Here is a 17,900-nt window from a genome sequence, read left to right as displayed (position 1 = left end):
CCTCTGACAAAACTTTGTGTCAATCCAGACTTCTCTCAAGTCTAATTGGAGGAAAGTTGGGTGCAGGACCCTCCTACTGTCCAATAGCAGCGGGGGCCCGCCCCAGTCCGTTCAATACTTAACAGGGAGCCTTGGTGTGTGGGGGGGTTGGAGCAGGGGGAGGCTGGGCAGACACAATTTCGCCAAGAGCTTTACTGTCCTCAAGCACGTCTAACACTCTGCCCAGTGCTGGGGGGGTCAGGAGAGAGGGAGAATAGAATCGTTTCTATTGCAGAGAGCAAAAAATATTCATTGCACTTGAGAGGGAATCAGAAAAAGGCGGAAAAATGACCCAAGTTGAAACGCATATCACATACAACCACACCACATATAGCACCGAGACTTATATGGAACAAGAAGATGATTGGGATCGAGACCTGCTTCTGGACCCAGCCTGGGAAAAACAGCAAAGGAAAGTAAGTGAAAAAAATAAAATACACTTGTTATGTTAATAATTACATCATTCAATGTTTCCCCTGAAAGTTTACAGCTTTTCCCAAAGTTCCTGGAATAGTTTTGCAAAGTTTGACTGAAGTTTTGGGAAAAGTTTTGCAAAGTTTCACTGAAGTTTTGGAAAAGTTTTGCAAAGTTTCACTGAAGTTTTGGGAAACGTTTTGCAAAGTTTCACTGAAGTTTTGGGAAAGTTTTGCAAAGTTTCACTGAAGTTTTGCAAGGTTTCACTGAAGTTTTGGAAAAGTTTTGCAAAGTTTCACTGAAGTTTTGGAAAAGTTTTGCAAAGTTTCACTGAAGTTTTGGGAATGTTTTGCAAAGTGTCACTGAAGATTTGGAAAAGTTTTGCAAGGTTTCACTGAAGTTTCGCAAGGTTTCACTGAAGTTTTGGAAAAGTTTTGCAAAGTTTCACTGAAGTTTTGGGAAAGTTTGCAAAGTGTCACTGAAGTTTTGGAAGTTTTGCAAGGTGTCACTGAAGTTTTGGGAATGTTTTGCAAAGTGTCACTGAAGATTTGGAAAAGTTTTGCAAGGTTTCACTGAAGTTTTGCAAAGTGTCACTGACATTTAGGAAAAGTTTTGCAAAGTTTCACTGAAGTTTTGGGAAAGTTTGCAAAGTGTCACTGAAGTTTTGGGAAAGTTTTGCAAAGTGTCACTGACATTTAGGAAAAGTTTTGCAAAGTTTCACTAAAGTTACGGAAACGTTTCATTGAAGTCTGGGAAAAGTTTTGCAACGTTCCACGAAAAGTCACGGGGAAGTTTCACGAAAGTTATGGCAGTGTTTGGCTGATGTCCTGGGAAGTTTTCAAATCTGGTTGCTTGCTTTTAAAATCCCAGTTGAACTGTGAACCTTTTCCTGTTCTTGGGAGAACGATTGACATTTAATTTTTAGGGCGGGCATGCCTCGTGGGGTGGATAACCTTTATCGCGGATGGTGAGCAGGTAGGTTTCTCGTCGCTGAGGTTTTTTTTTTTGTCAAGGTGATCTTTGTGAAAGAGATCCTCGTCTCAGTTTTACGAGATGTCTATAAGTGGCTGCTTGACGTTCTCGCTGTGAACTGTGCGGGGAGTGGAGGATTGGATTTCCCTTTGAGCTAATAATTCATCATCTTAAATATCACCTTAGGTTATCTTTAAAATCCAAATCCTTCAGGAGCCTCATACAGCGTCTTGGAAGATGTCCTCGATTTCCCTGCAAAGGAGGGGGGGGGGGGGCGATTGACCCCTCCCTCTGCCAGTCTGGATCAATGCTCCCACCCTCTGCCAATCTAGAACAGTGACCCCTCCCTCTGCCAGTCTGGATCAATGCCCCTCACCCTCTGCCAATCTAGAACAGTGACCCCTCCCTCTGCCAGTCTGGATCAATGCCCCTCACCCTCTGCCAATCTAGAACAGTGACCCCCTCCCTCTGCCAGTCTGGATCAATGCCCCCCACCCTCTGCCAATCTAGAACAGTGACCCCTCCCTCTGCCAGTCTGGATCAATGCCCCTCACCCTCTGCCAATCTAGAACAGTGACCCCTCCCTCTGCCAGTCTGGATCAATGCCCCTCACCCTCTGCCAATCTAGAACAGTGACCCCTCCCTCTGCCAGTCTGGATCAATGCCTCCCACCCTCTGCCAATCTAGAATAGTGACCCCTCCCTCTGCCAGTCTGGATCAATGCCCCTCACCCTCTGCCAATCTAGAACAGTGACCCCCTCCCTCTGCCAGTCTGGATCAATGCCCCCCACCCTCTGCCAATCTAGAACAGTGACCCCTCCCTCTGCCAGTCTGGATCAATGCCCCTCACCCTCTGCCAATCTAGAACAGTGACCCCTCCCTCTGCCAGTCTGGATCAATGCCCCCCACCCTCTGCCAATCTAGAATAGAGACCCCCCTCCCTCTGCCAGTCTGGATCAATGCCCCTCACACTCTGCCAATCTAGAACAGTGACCCCTCCCTCTGCCAGTCTGGATCAATGCCCCCCACCCTCTGCCAATCTAGAACAGTGACCCCCTCCCTCTGCCAGTCTGGATCAATGCTCCCACCCTCTGCCAATCTAGATCAATGCCCCCACCCTCTGCCAATCTTGACTGGTGCTCCCTCCCCTTGCCTGGACTGACCGGGGAGGGAGAGGGGGGGGGGGGGAGGCACTGTTCGAGTGTTGCCTCCCTCAGCCATCTTAGACACGTGCCAGTCACTCTGCCAATCAGGCCGAGCGCTTCGTTACTGGGCCGGTTGACTGTGGGCACCCTCGCTGGGCTGGTCGAGACGGGGTTAGAAGGGGGAGGGCACCGTCGCGGGGCTGGTCTAGGCAGGGCACCGTCCCTCTCTCTCTGCCCTGCCGTGTGCCCTGTTGTAACTGTGCCAGTCGGGGCCCAGCCTGTTAAACTGGGAACGAAGCAGGGCCATTGGCTGCTGGCTGCGGAATGTCAGGAATGAAGTGTAAGCGGAGAGGCGGATGATGCTGGAGGATCAGAATAGATCCTGCAACCTGACTAATTATAACTGCCGTGCGGGGAGCGAGAGAGGAGACACCTCAATCCCCCCCCCCCCCCCCCCCCCCCCCCAACACACACATCGAGAATTACTGATTCCAGCAGAACACTAATGAAACCCCGTTTTAAAAATTGGGGTTTTTACAATTGGCGGAGGGTTTAGATTGGGGCTGAACTGCCTCCCGATATGAAAAATGAAAATCGCTCATTGTCACGAGTAGGCTTCAAATGAAGTTACTGTGAAAAGCCCCCTAGTCGCCACATTCCGGCGCCTGTTCGGGGAGGCTGTTACGGGAATTGAACCCGCGCTGCTGGCCTGCTTGGTCTGCTTTCAAAGCCAGCGATTTAGCTCAGTGAGCTAAACCAGCCCCTTGTGACAATATATCTGTTGCCCAAATTACCTGTGGCAATATTGGGGTTGGAGGGCGGGGTCTGGATAAGGAGACCCCCTGGGTCACGGGGGGGGGGGGAGAGGGGGGTTTGCGGAGTTATCACTCCGCTGTATTCAGCAACGCCGGACAGAGCGATCGACCAACGGAGGAGGGGGGGGGGGGGAGAGATTATTATTTTCGATAATGAATAATCTCGGCCGGTACGGGAATGGAACCGGTGGTCTTGCCGTGGATCCTGGTCACGAATCAGCCGTCCAGCCCCACTGAGCTACGGAGGCACCGCCCCGTGGGCAGCAGTCGTCACCCCGCTGCCCCCCCCCCCCCCCCCCCACCGCGTCACCCCGCTGCGACCAGATGGATGGTCGGCCAAATCTCCCCCCCCCCCCCCCCCCCTCAGGACCGAGGCCCAGACCGGACCATCGAAGTACAGCACAGCAACAGGCCCTTCGGCCCTCCGTGCTGACCATGCTGCCCGTCTAATGAAGTGAAAATGAATGAAAACCACTTATTGTCACGAGTCGGCTTCAATGAAGTTACTGTGAAAAGCCCCTAGTCGCCACATTCCGGCGCCTGTTCGGGGAGGCTGGTACGGAATTGAACCGTGCTGCTGGCCTGCCTGGGTCTGCTTTCAAAGCCAGCGATTTAGCCCAGTGTGCTGAACCAGTCAAATCTTCTCCACGTCCTGGGTCCGTGTCCCTCTATTCCCGTCCTATTCATGTATTTGTCAAGATGCCCCTTAAACGTCACTATCGTCCCTGCTTCCACCACCTCCTCCGGCAGCGAGTTCCAGGCACCCACTACCCTCCGTGTAAAAATCTTGCCTCGTACATCTCCTCTAAACCTTGCCCCTCGCACCTTAAACCTACGCCCCCTAGTAATTGACCCCTCTACCCTGGGGAAAAGCCTCTGACTATCCACTCTGCCTATGCCCCTCATAATTTTGTAGACCTCTATCAGGTCCCCCCTCAACCTCCGTCGTTCCAGTGAGAACAAACCGAGTTTATCCAACCGCTCCTCATAGCTAATGCCCTCCATACCAGGCAACATCCTGGTAAATCCTGGCACCCTCTCTAAAGCCTCCACATCCTCCTGGTGAAAATATCTCTTTACTGGCCCCTGAAGGAAGTAGGTTACCAGGATAAACCACAATCGGAACGGGAGCTCTGATACATCCACCCTGCCGACCCGACCGGGTCGATAATCTAGCCCCCCCCCCCCCCCCCCCCGCCCCCCGCGATCAGTGTTGGGGACAGGGATCAGTGTTGGGGACAGGGATCAGTGTTGGGGACAGGGATCAGTGTTGGGGACAGGGATCAGTGTTGGGGACAGGGATCAGTGTTGGGGACAGGGATCAGTGTTGGGGACAGGGATCAGTGTTGGGGACAGGGATCAGTGTTGGGGACAGGGATCAGTGTTGGGGACGGGGATCAGTGTTAGGGTCCCACAGGGATCAGTGTTGGGGTCCCACAGGGATCAGTGTTGGGGTCCCACAGGGATCAGTGTTGGGGACAGGGATCAGTGTTGGGGTCCCACAGGGATCAGTGTTGGGGACAGGGATCAGTGTTGGGGACAGGGGTCAGTGTTGGGGACAGGGATCAGTGTTGGGGTCCCACAGGGATCAGTGTTGGGGACAGGGATCAGTGTTGGGGACAGGGGTCAGTGTTGGGGACAGGGATCAGTGTTGGGGTCCCACAGGGATCAGTGTTGGGGTCCCGCAGGGATCAGTGTTGGGGTCCCACAGGGATCAGTGTTGGGGACCCACAGGGATCAGTGTTGGGGACCCACAGGGATCAGTGTTGGGGTCCCACAGGGATCAGTGTTGGGGTCCCACAGGGATCAGTGTTGGGGTCCCACAGGGATCAGTGTTGGGGTCCCACAGGGATCAGTGTTGGGGACCCACAGGGATCAGTGTTGGGGTCCCACAGGGATCAGTGTTGGGGTCCCACAGGGATCAGTGTTGGGGTCCCGCAGGGATCAGTGTTGGGGTCCCACAGGGATCAGTGTTGGGGTCCCGCAGGGATCAGTGTTGGGGACCCGCAGGGATCAGTGTTGGGGTCCCGCAGGAATCAGTGTTGGGGTCCCGCAGGGATCAGTGTTGGGGTCCCACAGGGATCAGTGTTGGGGTCCCGCAGGGATCAGTGTTGGGGTCCCGCAGGGATCAGTGTTGGGGTCCCGCAGGGATCAGTGTTGGGGTCCCGCAGGGATCAGTGTTGGGGTCCCGCAGGGATCAGTGTTGGGGTCCCGCAGGGATCAGTGTTGGGATCCCACAGGGATCCGTGTTGGGGACGGGGATCAGTGTTGGGGTCCCGCAGGGATCAGTGTTGGGGTCCCGCAGGGATCAGTGTTGGGGACAGGGACCAGTGTTGGGGTCCTGCAGGGATCAGTGTTGGGGTCCCGCAGGGATCAGTGTTGGGGTCCCGCAGGGATCAGTGTTGGGGACAGGGATCAGTGTTGGGGTCCCGCAGGGATCAGTGTTGGGGTCCCGCAGGGATCAGTGTTGGGGTCCCGCAGGGATCAGTGTTGGGGTCCCGCAGGGGGCAGTGTTGGGGTCCCGCAGGGATCAGTGTTGGGGACAGGGATCAGTGTTGGGGTCCCACAGGGATCAGTGTTGGGGACCCACAGGGATCAGTGTTGGGGTCCCGCAGGGATCAGTGTTGGGGACAGGGATAAGTGTTGGGGACAGGGATCAGTGTTGGGGTCCCACAGGGATCAGTGTTGGGGACCCACAGGGATCAGTGTCGGGGTCCCGCAGGGATCAGTGTTGGGGTCCCCCAGGGATCAGTGTTGGGGTCCCCCAGGGATCAGTGTTGGGGTCCCGCAGGGATCAGTGTTGGGGTCCCGCAGGGATCAGTGTTGGGGTCCCACAGGGATCAGTGTTGGGGTCCCGCAGGGATCAGTGTTGGGGTCCCACAGGGATCAGTGTTGGGGCCAGGGATCAGTGTTGGGGTCCCGCAGGGATCAGTGTTGGGGTCCCACAGGGATCAGTGTTGGGGTCTCGCAGGGATCAGTGTTGGGGTCCCACAGGGATCAGTGTTGGGGTCCCACAGGGATCAGTGTTGGGGACCCACAGGGATCAGTGTTGGGGTCCCACAGGGATCAGTGTTGGGGTCCCACAGGGATCAGTGTTGGGGTCCCGCAGGGATCAGTGTTGGGGTCCCGCAGGGATCAGTGTTGGGGTCCCACAGGGATCAGTGTTGGGGACCCACAGGGATCAGTGTTGGGGACAGGGATCAGTGTTGGGGTCCCACAGGGATCAGTGTTGGGGTCCCACAGGGATCAGTGTTGGGGTCCCGCAGGGATCAGTGTTGGGGACAGGGATCAGTGTTGGGGTCCCACAGGGATCAGTGTTGGGGACAGGGATCATTGTTGGGGTCCCACAGGGATCAGTGTTGGGGACAGGGATCAGTGTTGGGGTCCCACAGGGATCAGTGTTGGGGACGGGGATCAGTGTTGGGGTCCCACAGGGATCAGTGTTGGGGTCCCACAGGGATCAGTGTTGGGGTCCCACAGGGATCAGTGTTGGGGTCCCACAGGGATCAGTGTTGGGGACCCACAGGGATCAGTGTTGGGGACCCACAGGGATGTGTTGGGGACAGGGATCAGTGTTGGGGTCCCACAGGGATCAGTGTTGGGGTCCCACAGGGATCAGTGTTGGGGTCCCACAGCGATCAGTGTTGGGGACAGGGATCAGTGTTGGGGTCCCACAGGGATCAGTGTTGGGGTCCCACAGGGATCAGTGTCGGGGTCTCACAGGGATCAGTGTTGGGGTCCCACAGGGATCAGTGTTGGGGTCCCACAGGGATCAGTGTTGGGGACGGGGATCAGTGTTGGGGTCCCACAGGGATCAGTGTTGGGGTCCCACAGGGATCAGTGTTGGGGTCCCACAGGGATCAGTGTTGGGGTCCCACAGGGATCAGTGTTGGGGTCCCGCAGGGATCAGTGTTGGGGTCCCGCAGGGATCAGTGTTGGGGTCCCGCAGGGATCAGTGTTGGGGACAGGGATCAGTGTTGGGGTCCCACAGGGATCAGTGTTGGGGTCCCACAGGGATCAGTGTTGGGGACAGGGATCAGTGTCGGGGTCCCACAGGGATCAGTGTTGGGGACCCACAGGGATCAGTGTTGGGGTCCCACAGGGATCAGTGTTGGGGTCCCACAGGGATCAGTGTTGGGGACAGGGATCAGTGTTGGGGACAGGGATCAGTGTTGAGGTCCCGCAGGGATCAGTGTTGGGGTCCCACAGGGATCAGTGTTGGGGTCCCACAGGGATCAGTGTTGGGGTCCCACAGGGATCAGTGTTGGGGACAGGGATCAGTGTTGGGGACAGGGATCAGTGTTGAGGTCCCGCAGGGATCAGTGTTGGGGTCCCACAGGGATCAGTGTTGGGGTCCCACAGGGATTAGTGTTGGGGTCCCGCAGGGATCAGTGTTGGGGTCCCGCAGGGATCAGTGTTGGGGTCCCGCAGGGATCAGTGTTGGGGTCCCGCAGGGATCAGTGTTGGGGACAGGGATCAGTGTTGGGACCCACAGGGATCAGTGTTGGGGACAGGGATCAGTGTTGGGGACAGGGATCAGTGTTGGGGCCAGCAGGGATCAGTGTTGGGGTCCGCAGGGATCAGTGTTGGGTCCACAGGGATCAGTGTTGGGGTCCCACAGGGATCAGTGTTGGGGTCCCGACAGGGATCAGTGTTGGGGTCCCGCAGGGATCAGTGTTGGGGTCCCACAGGGATCAGTGTTGGGGTCCCACAGGGATCAGTGTTGGGGTCCCACCTGGATCAGTGTTGGGTCCCACAGGGATTAGTGTTGGGGGTCCCACAGGGATCAGTGTTGGGGTCCCGCAGGGATCAGTGTTGGGGTCCCGCAGGATCAGTGTTGGGGTCCCGCAGGGATCAGTGTTGGGTCCCGCAGGGATCAGTGTTGGGGTCCCGCAGGGATCAGTGTTGGGGTCCCGCAGGGATCAGTGTTGGGGTCCGCAGGGATCAGTGTTGGGGTCCCACAGGGATCAGTGTTGGGATCCCACAGGGATCCGTGTTGGGGACGGGGATCAGTGTTGGGGTCCCGCAGGGATCAGTGTTGGGGACAGGGATCAGTGTTGGGGTCCCGCAGGGATCAGTGTTGGGGTCCCGCAGGGATCAGTGTTGGGGACAGGGATCAGTGTTGGGGTCCCACAGGGATCAGTGTAGGGGTCCCACAGGGATCAGTGTTGGGGTCCCACAGGGATCAGTGTTGGGGACAGGGATCAGTGTTGGGGTCCCACAGGGATCAGTGTTGGGGTCCCACAGGGATCAGTGTTGGGGACAGGGATCAGTGTTGGGGTCCCGCAGGGATCAGTGTTGGGGACAGTGATCAGAGTTGGGGACCCACAGGGATCAGTGTTGGGGTCCCACAGGGATCAGTGTTGGGGTCCCACAGGGATCAGTGTTGGGGTCCCGCAGGGATCAGTGTTGGGGTCCCACAGGGATCAGTGTTGGGGTCCCGCAGGGATCAGTGTTGGGGTCCCGCAGGGATCAGTGTTGGGGTCCCACAGGGATCAGTGTTGGGGACGGGGATCAGTGTTAGGGTCCCACAGGGATCAGTGTTGGGGTCCCACTGGGATCAGTGTTGGGGACCCGCAGGGATCAGTGTTGGGGACCCGCAGGGATCAGTGTTGGGGACCCGCAGGGATCAGTGTTGGGGACCCACAGGGATCAGTGTTGGGGTCCCGCAGGGATCAGTGTTGGGGTCCCACAGGGATCAGTGTTGGGGTCCCGCCGGGATCGGTGTTGGGGTCCCGCAGGGATGGGTGTTGGGGTCCCGCAGGGATCAGTGTTGGGGTCCCGCAGGGATCAGTGTTGGGGTCCCGCAGGGATCAGTGTTGGGGTCCCGCAGGGATCAGTGTTGGGGTCCCGCAGGGATCAGTGTTGGGGACAGGGATCAGTGTTGGGGTCCCGCAGGGATCAGTGTTGGGGTCCCGCAGGGATCAGTGTTGGGGTCCCGCAGGGATCAGTGTTGGGGTCCCACAGGGATCAGTGTTGGGGACCCACAGGGATCAGTGTTGGGGACCCACAGGGATCAGTGTTGGGGTCCCTCAGGGATCAGTGTTGGGGTCCCGCAGGGATCAGTGTTGGGGACAGGGATCAGTGTTGGGGACCCGCAGGGATCAGTGTTGGGGTCCCACAGGGATCAGTGTTGGGGACAGGGATCAGTGTTGGGGTCCCGCAGGGATCAGTGTTGGGGTCCCGCAGGGATCAGTGTTGGGGTCCCGCAGGGATCAGTGTTGGGGTCCCACAGGGATCAGTGTTGGGGACAGGGATCAGTGTTTGGGTCCCGCAGGGATCAGTGTTGGGGTCCCACAGGGATCAGTGTTGGGGACAGGGATCAGTGTTGGGGTCCCGCAGGGATCAGTGTTGGGGACAGGGATCAGTGTTGGGGACAGGGATCAGTGTTGGGGACAGGGATCAGTGTTGGGGTCCCACAGGGATCAGTGTTGGGGTCCCACAGGGATCAGTGTTGGGGTCCCACAGGGATCAGTGTTGGGGACAGGGATCAGTGTTGGGGTCCCGCAGGGATCAGTGTTGGGGTCCCACAGGGATCAGTGTTGGGGATAGGGATCAGTGTTGGGGTCCCACAGGGATCAGTGTTGGGGCCCCACAGGGATCAGTGTTGGGGACAGGGATCAGTGTTGGGGTCCCACAGGGATCAGTGTTGGGGACAGGGATCAGTGTTGGGGTCCCGCAGGGATCAGTGTTGGGGTCCCGCAGGGATCAGTGTTGGGGTCCCGCAGGGATCAGTGTTGGGGTCCCGCAGGGATCAGTGTTGGGGTCCCGCAGGGATCAGTGTTGGGGTCCCGCAGGGATCAGTGTTGGGGTCCCACAGGGATCAGTGTTGGGGACAGGGATCAGTGTTGGGGACAGGGATCAGTGTTGGGGTCCCGCAGGGATCAGTGTTGGGGACAGGGATCAGTGTTGGGGTCCCGCAGGGATCAGTGTTGGGGACAGGGATCAGTGTTGGGGACAGGGATCAGTGTTGGGATCCCACAGGGATCAGTGTTGGGGTCCCGCAGGGATCAGTGTTGGGGTCCCGCAGGGATCAGTGTTGGGGACCCGCAGGGATCAGTGTTGGGGTCCCGCAGGGATCAGTGTTGGGGTCCCACAGGGATCAGTGTTGGGGTCCCACAGGGATCAGTGTTGGGGACGGGGATCAGTGTTGGGGACAGGGATCAGTGTTGGGGACAGGGATCAGTGTTGGGGTCCCGCAGGGATCAGTGTTGGGGACAGGGATCAGTGTTGGGGTCCTGCGGGTATCAGTGTTGGGGACAGGGATCAGTGTTGGGGACAGGGATCATTGTTGGGGTCCCACAGGGATCAGTGTTGGGGTCCCGCAGGGATCAGTGTTGGGGTCCCACAGGGATCAGTGTTGGGGTCCCACAGGGATCAGTGTTGGGGTCCCACAGGGATCAGTGTTGGGGTCCCACAGGGATCAGTGTTGGGGACAGGGATCAGTGTTGGGGTCCCACAGGGATCAGTGTTGGGGTCCCGCAGGGATCAGTGTTGGGGTCCCGCAGGGATCAGTGTTGGGGTCCCGCAGGGTTCAGTGTTGGGGTCCCGCAGGGTTCAGTGTTGGGGTCCCACAGGGATCAGTGTTGGGGGCAGGGATCAGTGTTGGGGACAGGGATCAGTGTTGGGGTCCCGCAGGGATCAGTGTTGGGGTCCCACAGGGATCAGTGTTGGGGACGGGGATCAGTGTTAGGGTCCCACAGGGATCAGTGTTAGGGTCCCACAGGGATCAGTGTTGGGGTCCCACAGGGATCAGTGTTGGGGTCCCACAGGGATCAGTGTTGGGGTCCCACAGGGATCAGTGTTGGGGTCCCGCAGGGATCAGTGTTGGGGTCCCGCAGGGATCAGTGTTGGGGTCCCGCAGGGATCAGTGTTGGGGTCCCGCAGGGATCAGTGTTGGGGTCCCGCAGGGATCAGTGTTGGGGTCCCACAGGGATCAGTGTTGGGGTCCCGCAGGGATCAGTGTTGGAGACCCGCAGGGATCAGTGTTGGGGTCCCGCAGGGATCAGTGTTGGGGTCCCGCAGGGATCAGTGTTGGGACAGGGATCAGTGTTGGGAACCCGCAGGGATCAGTGTTGGGGACAGGGATCAGTGTTGGGGTCCCGCAGGGATCAGTGTTGGGGTCCCGCAGGGATCAGTGTTGGGGTCCCGCAGGGATCAGTGTTGGGGTCCCACAGGGATCAGTGTTGGGGACAGGGATCAGTGTTGGGGTCCCACAGGGATCAGTGTTGGGGTCCCACAGGGATCAGTGTTGGGGACAGGGATCAGTGTTGGGGTTGCGCAGGGATCAGTGTTGGGGACAGGGATCAGTGTTGGGGTCCCGCAGGGATCAGTGTTGGGGACAGGGATCAGTGTTGGGGTCCCGCAGGGATCAGTGTTGGGGACAGGGATCAGTGTTGGGGACAGGGATCAGTGTTGGGATCCCACAGGGATCAGTGTTGGGGTCCCACAGGGATCAGTGTTGGGGTCCCGCAGGGATCAGTGTTGGGGACCCGCAGGGATCAGTGTTGGGGTCCCGCAGGGATCAGTGTTGGGGTCCCGCAGGGATCAGTCTTGCGGTCCCGCAGGGATCAGTGTTGGGGTCCCACAGGGATCAGTGTTGGGGACAGGGATCAGTGTTGGGGACGGGGATCAGTGTTGGGGTCCCACAGGGATCAGTGTTGGGGACAGGGATCAGTGTTGGGGTCCCACAGGGATCAGTGTTGGGGTCCCACAGGGATCAGTGTTGGGGACAGGGATCAGTGTTGGGGACGGGGATCAGTGTTGGGGTCCCACAGGGATCAGTGTTGGGGACAGGGATCAGTGTTGGGGTCCTGTGGGGATCAGTGTTGGGGTCCTGTGGGGATCAGTGTTGGGGTCCCGCAGGGATCAGTGTTGGGGTCCCGCAGGGATCAGTGTTGGGGTCCCGCAGGGATCAGTCTTGGGGTCCCGCAGGGATCAGTGTTGGGGTCCCACAGGGATCAGTGTTGGGGTCCCACAGGGATCAGTGTTGGGGACAGGGATCAGTGTTGGGGACCCACAGGGATCAGTGTTGGGGACGGGGATCAGTGTTGGGGTCCCACAGGGATCAGTGTTGGGGACAGGGATCAGTGTTGGGGTCCCACAGGGATCAGTGTTGGGGTCCCACAGGGATCAGTGTTGGGGACAGGGATCAGTGTTGGGGACGGGGATCAGTGTTGGGGTCCCACAGGGATCAGTGTTGGGGACAGGGATCAGTGTTGGGGTCCTGTGGGGATCAGTGTTGGGGTCCTGTGGGGATCAGTGTTGGGGTCCCGCAGGGATCAGTGTTGGGGTCCCGCAGGGATCAGTGTTGGGGACCCGCTGGGATCAGTGTTGGGGTCCCGCAGGGATCAGTGTTGGGGTCCCACAGGGATCAGTGTTGGGGTCCCGCAGGGATCAGTGTTGGGGTCCCACAGGGATCAGTGTTGGGGTCCCACAGGGATCAGTGTTGGGGTCCCGCAGGGATCAGTGTTGGGGTCCCGCAGGGATCAGTGTTGGGGTCCCACAGGGATCAGTGTTGGGGTCCCGCAGGGATCAGTGTTGGGACAGGGATCAGTGTTGGGGACAGGGATCAGTGTTGGGGTCCCACAGGGATCAGTGTTGGGGTCCCGCAGGGATCAGTGTTGGGGTCCCACAGGGATCAGTGTTGGGGTCCCACAGGGATCAGTGTTGGGGTCCCGCAGGGTTCAGTGTTGGGGTCCCACAGGGATCAGTGTTGGGGGCAGGGATCAGTGTTGGGGACAGGGATCAGTGTTGGGGTCCCGCAGGGTTCAGTGTTGGGGTCCCGCAGGGATCAGTGTTGGGGTCCCGCAGGGTTCAGTGTTGGGGTCCCACAGGGATCAGTGTTGGGGGCAGGGATCAGTGTTGGGGGTCCCACAGGGATCAGTGTTGGGGTCCCACAGGGATCAGTGTTGGGGTCCCGCAGGGTTCAGTGTTGGGGTCCCGCAGGGATCAGTGTTGGGGTCCCACAGGGATCAGTGTTGGGGTCCCGCAGGGATCAGTGTTGGGGTCCCGCAGGGTTCAGTGTTGGGGTCCCGCAGGGATCAGTGTTGGGGTCCCACAGGGATCAGTGTTGGGGTCCCGCAGGGATCAGTGTTGGGGTCCCGCAGGGATCAGTGTTGGGGTCCCGCAGGGATCAGTGTTGGGGTCCCGCAGGGATCAGTGTTGGGATCCCGCAGGGATCAGTGTTGGGGTCCCGCAGGGATCAGTGTTGGGGTCCCGCAGGGATCAGTGTTGGGGTCCCACAGGGATCAGTGTTGGGGACAGGGATCAGTGTTGGGGTCCCACAGGGATCAGTGTTGGGGACAGGGATCAGTGTTGGGGACAGGGATCAGTGTTGGGGACAGGGATTAGTGTTGGGGTCCCACGGGGATCAGTGTTGGGGTCTTTGCTGTTTATATAAATGATTTAGATGTGAATGTAGGGGGGGGTTGATCAGTAAGTTTGTGGATGATATGAAAATTGATGGGGTGGTAAATAGTGAGGAGGGAAGCCTCCGATTGCAGGAGGTTACAGACGGTCTGGTCAGATGGGCTGATCAGTGGCAAATGCAGTTCAATCCGGATAAATATGAAGTGATGCACTTGGGCAGGACAAACAAGGCAAAGGGAATACAGGATAAACGGCAGGACCCTGGGAAGCACCGAGGATCAGAGGGATCTTGCTGTGCATGTACACCCGTCCCTTAAGGTAGCAGATTAGGCGGATACAGTGGGTAAGAAGGCAGATGGTATACTTGCCTTTATTAGCCGAGGCAGAGAGTTTAACAGTGGGGCGGGAAGCTGGGACTGTATAAAATGTTGGTTAGGTCACAGCGAGAGTATTGTGGGCCGTTCTGGAATCCACATTATAGTCGGGATGTGATAACATTGGGAAGGGGGCAGAGGGGATTTACCAGGATGTTGCCCGGGCTGGAGGCTGTTAGTTATGAAGAGGGATTGGACAGACTGGGATTGTTTTCCTTGGAGCAGAGGAGGCTGAGGGGTGGGGGGGGCAGGATTGAGGTATATATAATGATGAGGGGCCTGGATGGAGTAGACAGGAAGAAACTTTGCCCCTTGGCGGAGGGTCAATGACCAGGGGGTGTGGATTTAAGGTGTGAGGGGCAGGAGGGCGAGAGGGGATGTGAGGAAAGACCGTCTCACCCAGAGGGAGGTGGGATATGATGACGAACCCGGAGTCTTCGGGCGGTGAGGCAGAGGGATGGTATGTCGATGAGGAAGAGGAGGGGGTGAAGGTTAGATCCTTGGGAGGATGGGGAAAGGGGTAGTTTGCAGGCTAGGTAACCCAGGGATATTGGTGGATTTGAGCGTGACCCTTGACGGCGTGGGAGATGATGTGGGCAGGATTCGGTGTCAGTAGCGATGATGTGGTTCCCAGGCGGGGTGGGCTGTGGATAATGAGACCAGTAGTCCACCAGACATTCCCGTGCCTGTCCCTCAGAGTGGATTGAGCACCGATATGAACAAAGTACAAAGAAAATTACAGCACAGGAACAGGCCCTTCGGCCCTTCCTAGCCTGCGCCGATCCAGATCCTTTATCTAAACCTGTTGCCCTATTTTCCAAGGTCTACTTCTCTCTGTTCCCCACCCATTCATATACCTGTCTAGATGCTTCTTAAATGATGCTATCGTGCCCGCCTCTACCACCTCCGCTGGCAAAGCGTTCCAGCCACCCACCACCCTCTGCGTAAAAAAACTTCCCACGCACATCTCCCTTAAACTTTCCCCCTCTCACCTTGAAATCGTGACCCCTTGTAACTGACACCCCCACTCTTGGGAAAAGCTTGTTGCTATCCACCCTGTCCATACCTCTCATAATTTTGTAGACCTCAATCAGGTCCCCCCTCAACCTCCGTCTTTCCAACGAAAACAATCCTAATCTACTCAACCTTTCTTCGTAGCTAGCACCCTCCATACCAGGCAACATCCTGGTGAACCTCCTCTGCACCCTCTCTAAAGCATCCACATCCTTCTGGTAATGTGGCGACCAGAACTGCACGCAGTATTCCAAATGTGGCCAAACCAAAGTCCTATACAACTGTAACATGACCTGCCGACTCTTGTACTCAATACCCCTTCCGATGAAGGCAAGCATGCTGTATGCCTTCTTGACCACTCTATCAACCTGCGTTACCACCTTCAGGGTACAATGGACCTGAACTCCCAGATCTCTCTGCACATCAATTTTCCCCAAGACCCTTCCATTGACCATATAGACCGCTCTTGAATTTGATCTTCCAAAATGCATCACCTCGCATTTGCCTGGATTGAACTCCATCTGCCATTTCGCTGCCCAACGATATGGTACTGAGGGAGTGCCGCACTGTCAGAGGGTCAGTACTGAGGGAGTGCCGCACTGTCAGAGGGTCAGTACTGAGGGAGTGCCGCACTGTCAGAGGGTCAGTGCTGAGGGAGTGCCGCACTGTCAGAGGGTCAGTACTGAGGGAGTGCCGCACTGTCAGAGGGTCAGTACTAAGGGAGTGCCGCACTGTCAGAGGGTCAGTACTGAGGGAGTGCCGCACTGTCAGAGGGTCAGTACTGAGGGGGGCCGCACTGTCAGAGGGTCAGTACTGAGGGAGTGCCGCACTGTCAGAGGGTCAGTACTGAGGGAGCGCTGCACTGTCAGAGGGTCAGTACTGAGGGAGTGCCGCACTGTCAGAGGGTCAGTACTGAGGGAGTGCCGCACTGTCAGAGGGTCAGTACTGAGGGAGTGCCGCACTGTCAGAGGGTCAGTACTGAGGGAGTGCCGCACTGTCAGAGGGTCAGTACTGAGGGAGTGCCGCACTGTCAGAGGGTCAGTACTGAGGGAGTGCCGCACTGTCAGAGGGTCAGTACTGAGGGAGTGCCGCACTGTCAGAGGGTCAGTACTGAGGGAGTGCCGCACTGTCAGAGGGTCAGTACTGAGGGAGTGCCGCACTGTCAGAGGGTCAGTACTGAGGGAGTGCCGCACTGTCAGAGGGAGAGCGGCGATGGAGCTGTGGTTTTTCCTGCTCCCCTCGGAGAAATTGTGGGTTCCCGAAGGCAGCAGGGTACACGCCCCCCCCCCCCCCCCCCCCCCCCCGCCCCGCACTCTGGGTTTCTAACTACCCCCCATCTCTCTCGATTTCAAGGCCTCTCTCCCAGGTCTCCTGGTTTCAAGGTTTCCCTGAGCCCCCCTGCTCTCTGGGTTTCGATCGAGGTCACCCCCCCCTCTTGCTGGCTCTCTGGTTTTCAAGGTCCCCCCTCTGGCTCAGGGTTTCAAGGTTCCCCCCTCTGACTGGATTTTGAGGTCGTTCTTCTGATTGAGGGTTTCGAGATCGCCCCCTAGCTCTGCGTTTCAAGGTCTCCCTGGCTCTCTGGGTTTCAAGGTGCCCCCAGCTCTGGGTTTCGAGATGCCCCCTGGCTCTGGGTTTCGAGGTGCCCCCAGCTCTGGGTTTCGAGGTGCCCCCAGCTCTGGGTTTAGAGGTGCCCCATGGCTCTGGGTTTCGAGGTGCCCCCTGGCTCTGGGTTTCGAGGTCCCCCTGGCTCTGGGTTTCGAGGTGCCCCCTGGCTCTGGGTTTCGAGGTGCCCCCTGGCTCTGGGTTTCGAGGTGCCCCCTGGCTCTGGGTTTCGAGGTGCCCCCTGGCTCTGGGTTTCGAGGTGCCCCCTGGCTCTGGGTTTCGAGGTCCCCCTGGCTCTGGGTTTCGAGGTCCCCCTGGCTCTGGGTTTCGAGGTCCCCCTGGCTCTGGGTTTCGAGGTCCCCCTGGCTCTGGGTTTCGAGGTCCCCCTGGCTCTGGGTTTCGAGGTCCCCTGGCTCTGGGTTTCGAGGTGCCCCCTGGCTCTGGTTTCGAGGTGCCCCCTGGCTCTGGGTTTCGAGGTCCCCCTGGCTCTGGGTTTCGAGGTCCCCCTGGCTCTGGGTTTCGAGGTCCCCCTGGCTCTGGGTTTCGAGGTCCCCTGGCTCTGGTTTCGAGGTCCCCCTGGCTCTGGGTTTCGAGGTCCCCCTGGCTCTGGGTTTCGAGGTCCCCCTGGCTCTGGGTTTCAAGGTCCCCCTGACTCTGGGTTTCGAGGTGCCCCCTGGCTCGGTGTTCGAGGTGCCCCCTGGCTCTGGTTTTGGAGGTCTGCCTGGCTGTAGGTTTCGAGGTCCCCGTGGCACTGGGTTTCGAGGTGCCCCCTGGCTCTGGGTTTCGAGGTCCCCCTGGCTCTCTGGGTTTCGAGGTCCCCCTGGCTGTGTGTTTCGAGGTCCCCCCTGGCTCTCTGGGTTTCGAGGTTCCCCCTGGCTGTGGGTTTCGAGGTCCCCCCTGGCTCTGGGTTTCGAGGTTCCCCCCTGGCTGGGTTTCGAGGTTCCCCCTGGCTCTGGGTTTCGAGGTCCCCCTGGCTCTGGGTTTCGAGGTCCCCCTGGCTCTGTGTTTCGAGGTCCCCCTGGCTCTGGGTTTCGAGGTCCCCCTGGCTCTGGATTTCGAGGTCCCCCTGGCTCTGGGTTTCGAGGTCCCCTGGCTCTGGGTTTCGAGGTCCCCCTGGCTCTGGGTTTCGAGGTCCCCCTGGCTCTGGGTTTCGA

The 17,900-nt window shown here is 58.3% G+C and overlaps 1 protein-coding gene across 1 annotated transcript in view; it reads left to right on the top strand.

The window, feature by feature from the left end:
* The first annotated feature begins 326 nt into the window (after positions 1 to 326).
* LOC119958815 (sodium/calcium exchanger 1-like) overlaps positions 327 to 17,900 on the top strand; it is a 36,789-nt gene continuing 19,215 nt past the window's right edge. Inside the window, exon 1 of the mRNA XM_038787316.1 lies at positions 327 to 459. Within this exon, the coding sequence (XP_038643244.1) occupies positions 327 to 459 (133 nt within the window). The remainder of the gene's footprint in view (positions 460 to 17,900) is intronic.

Source organism: Scyliorhinus canicula, chromosome 31 (genome assembly GCF_902713615.1).
Source record: "Scyliorhinus canicula chromosome 31, sScyCan1.1, whole genome shotgun sequence".
NCBI lineage: Eukaryota > Metazoa > Chordata > Chondrichthyes > Carcharhiniformes > Scyliorhinidae > Scyliorhinus > Scyliorhinus canicula.
This window is presented reverse-complemented; position numbering and strand designations above follow the sequence as displayed.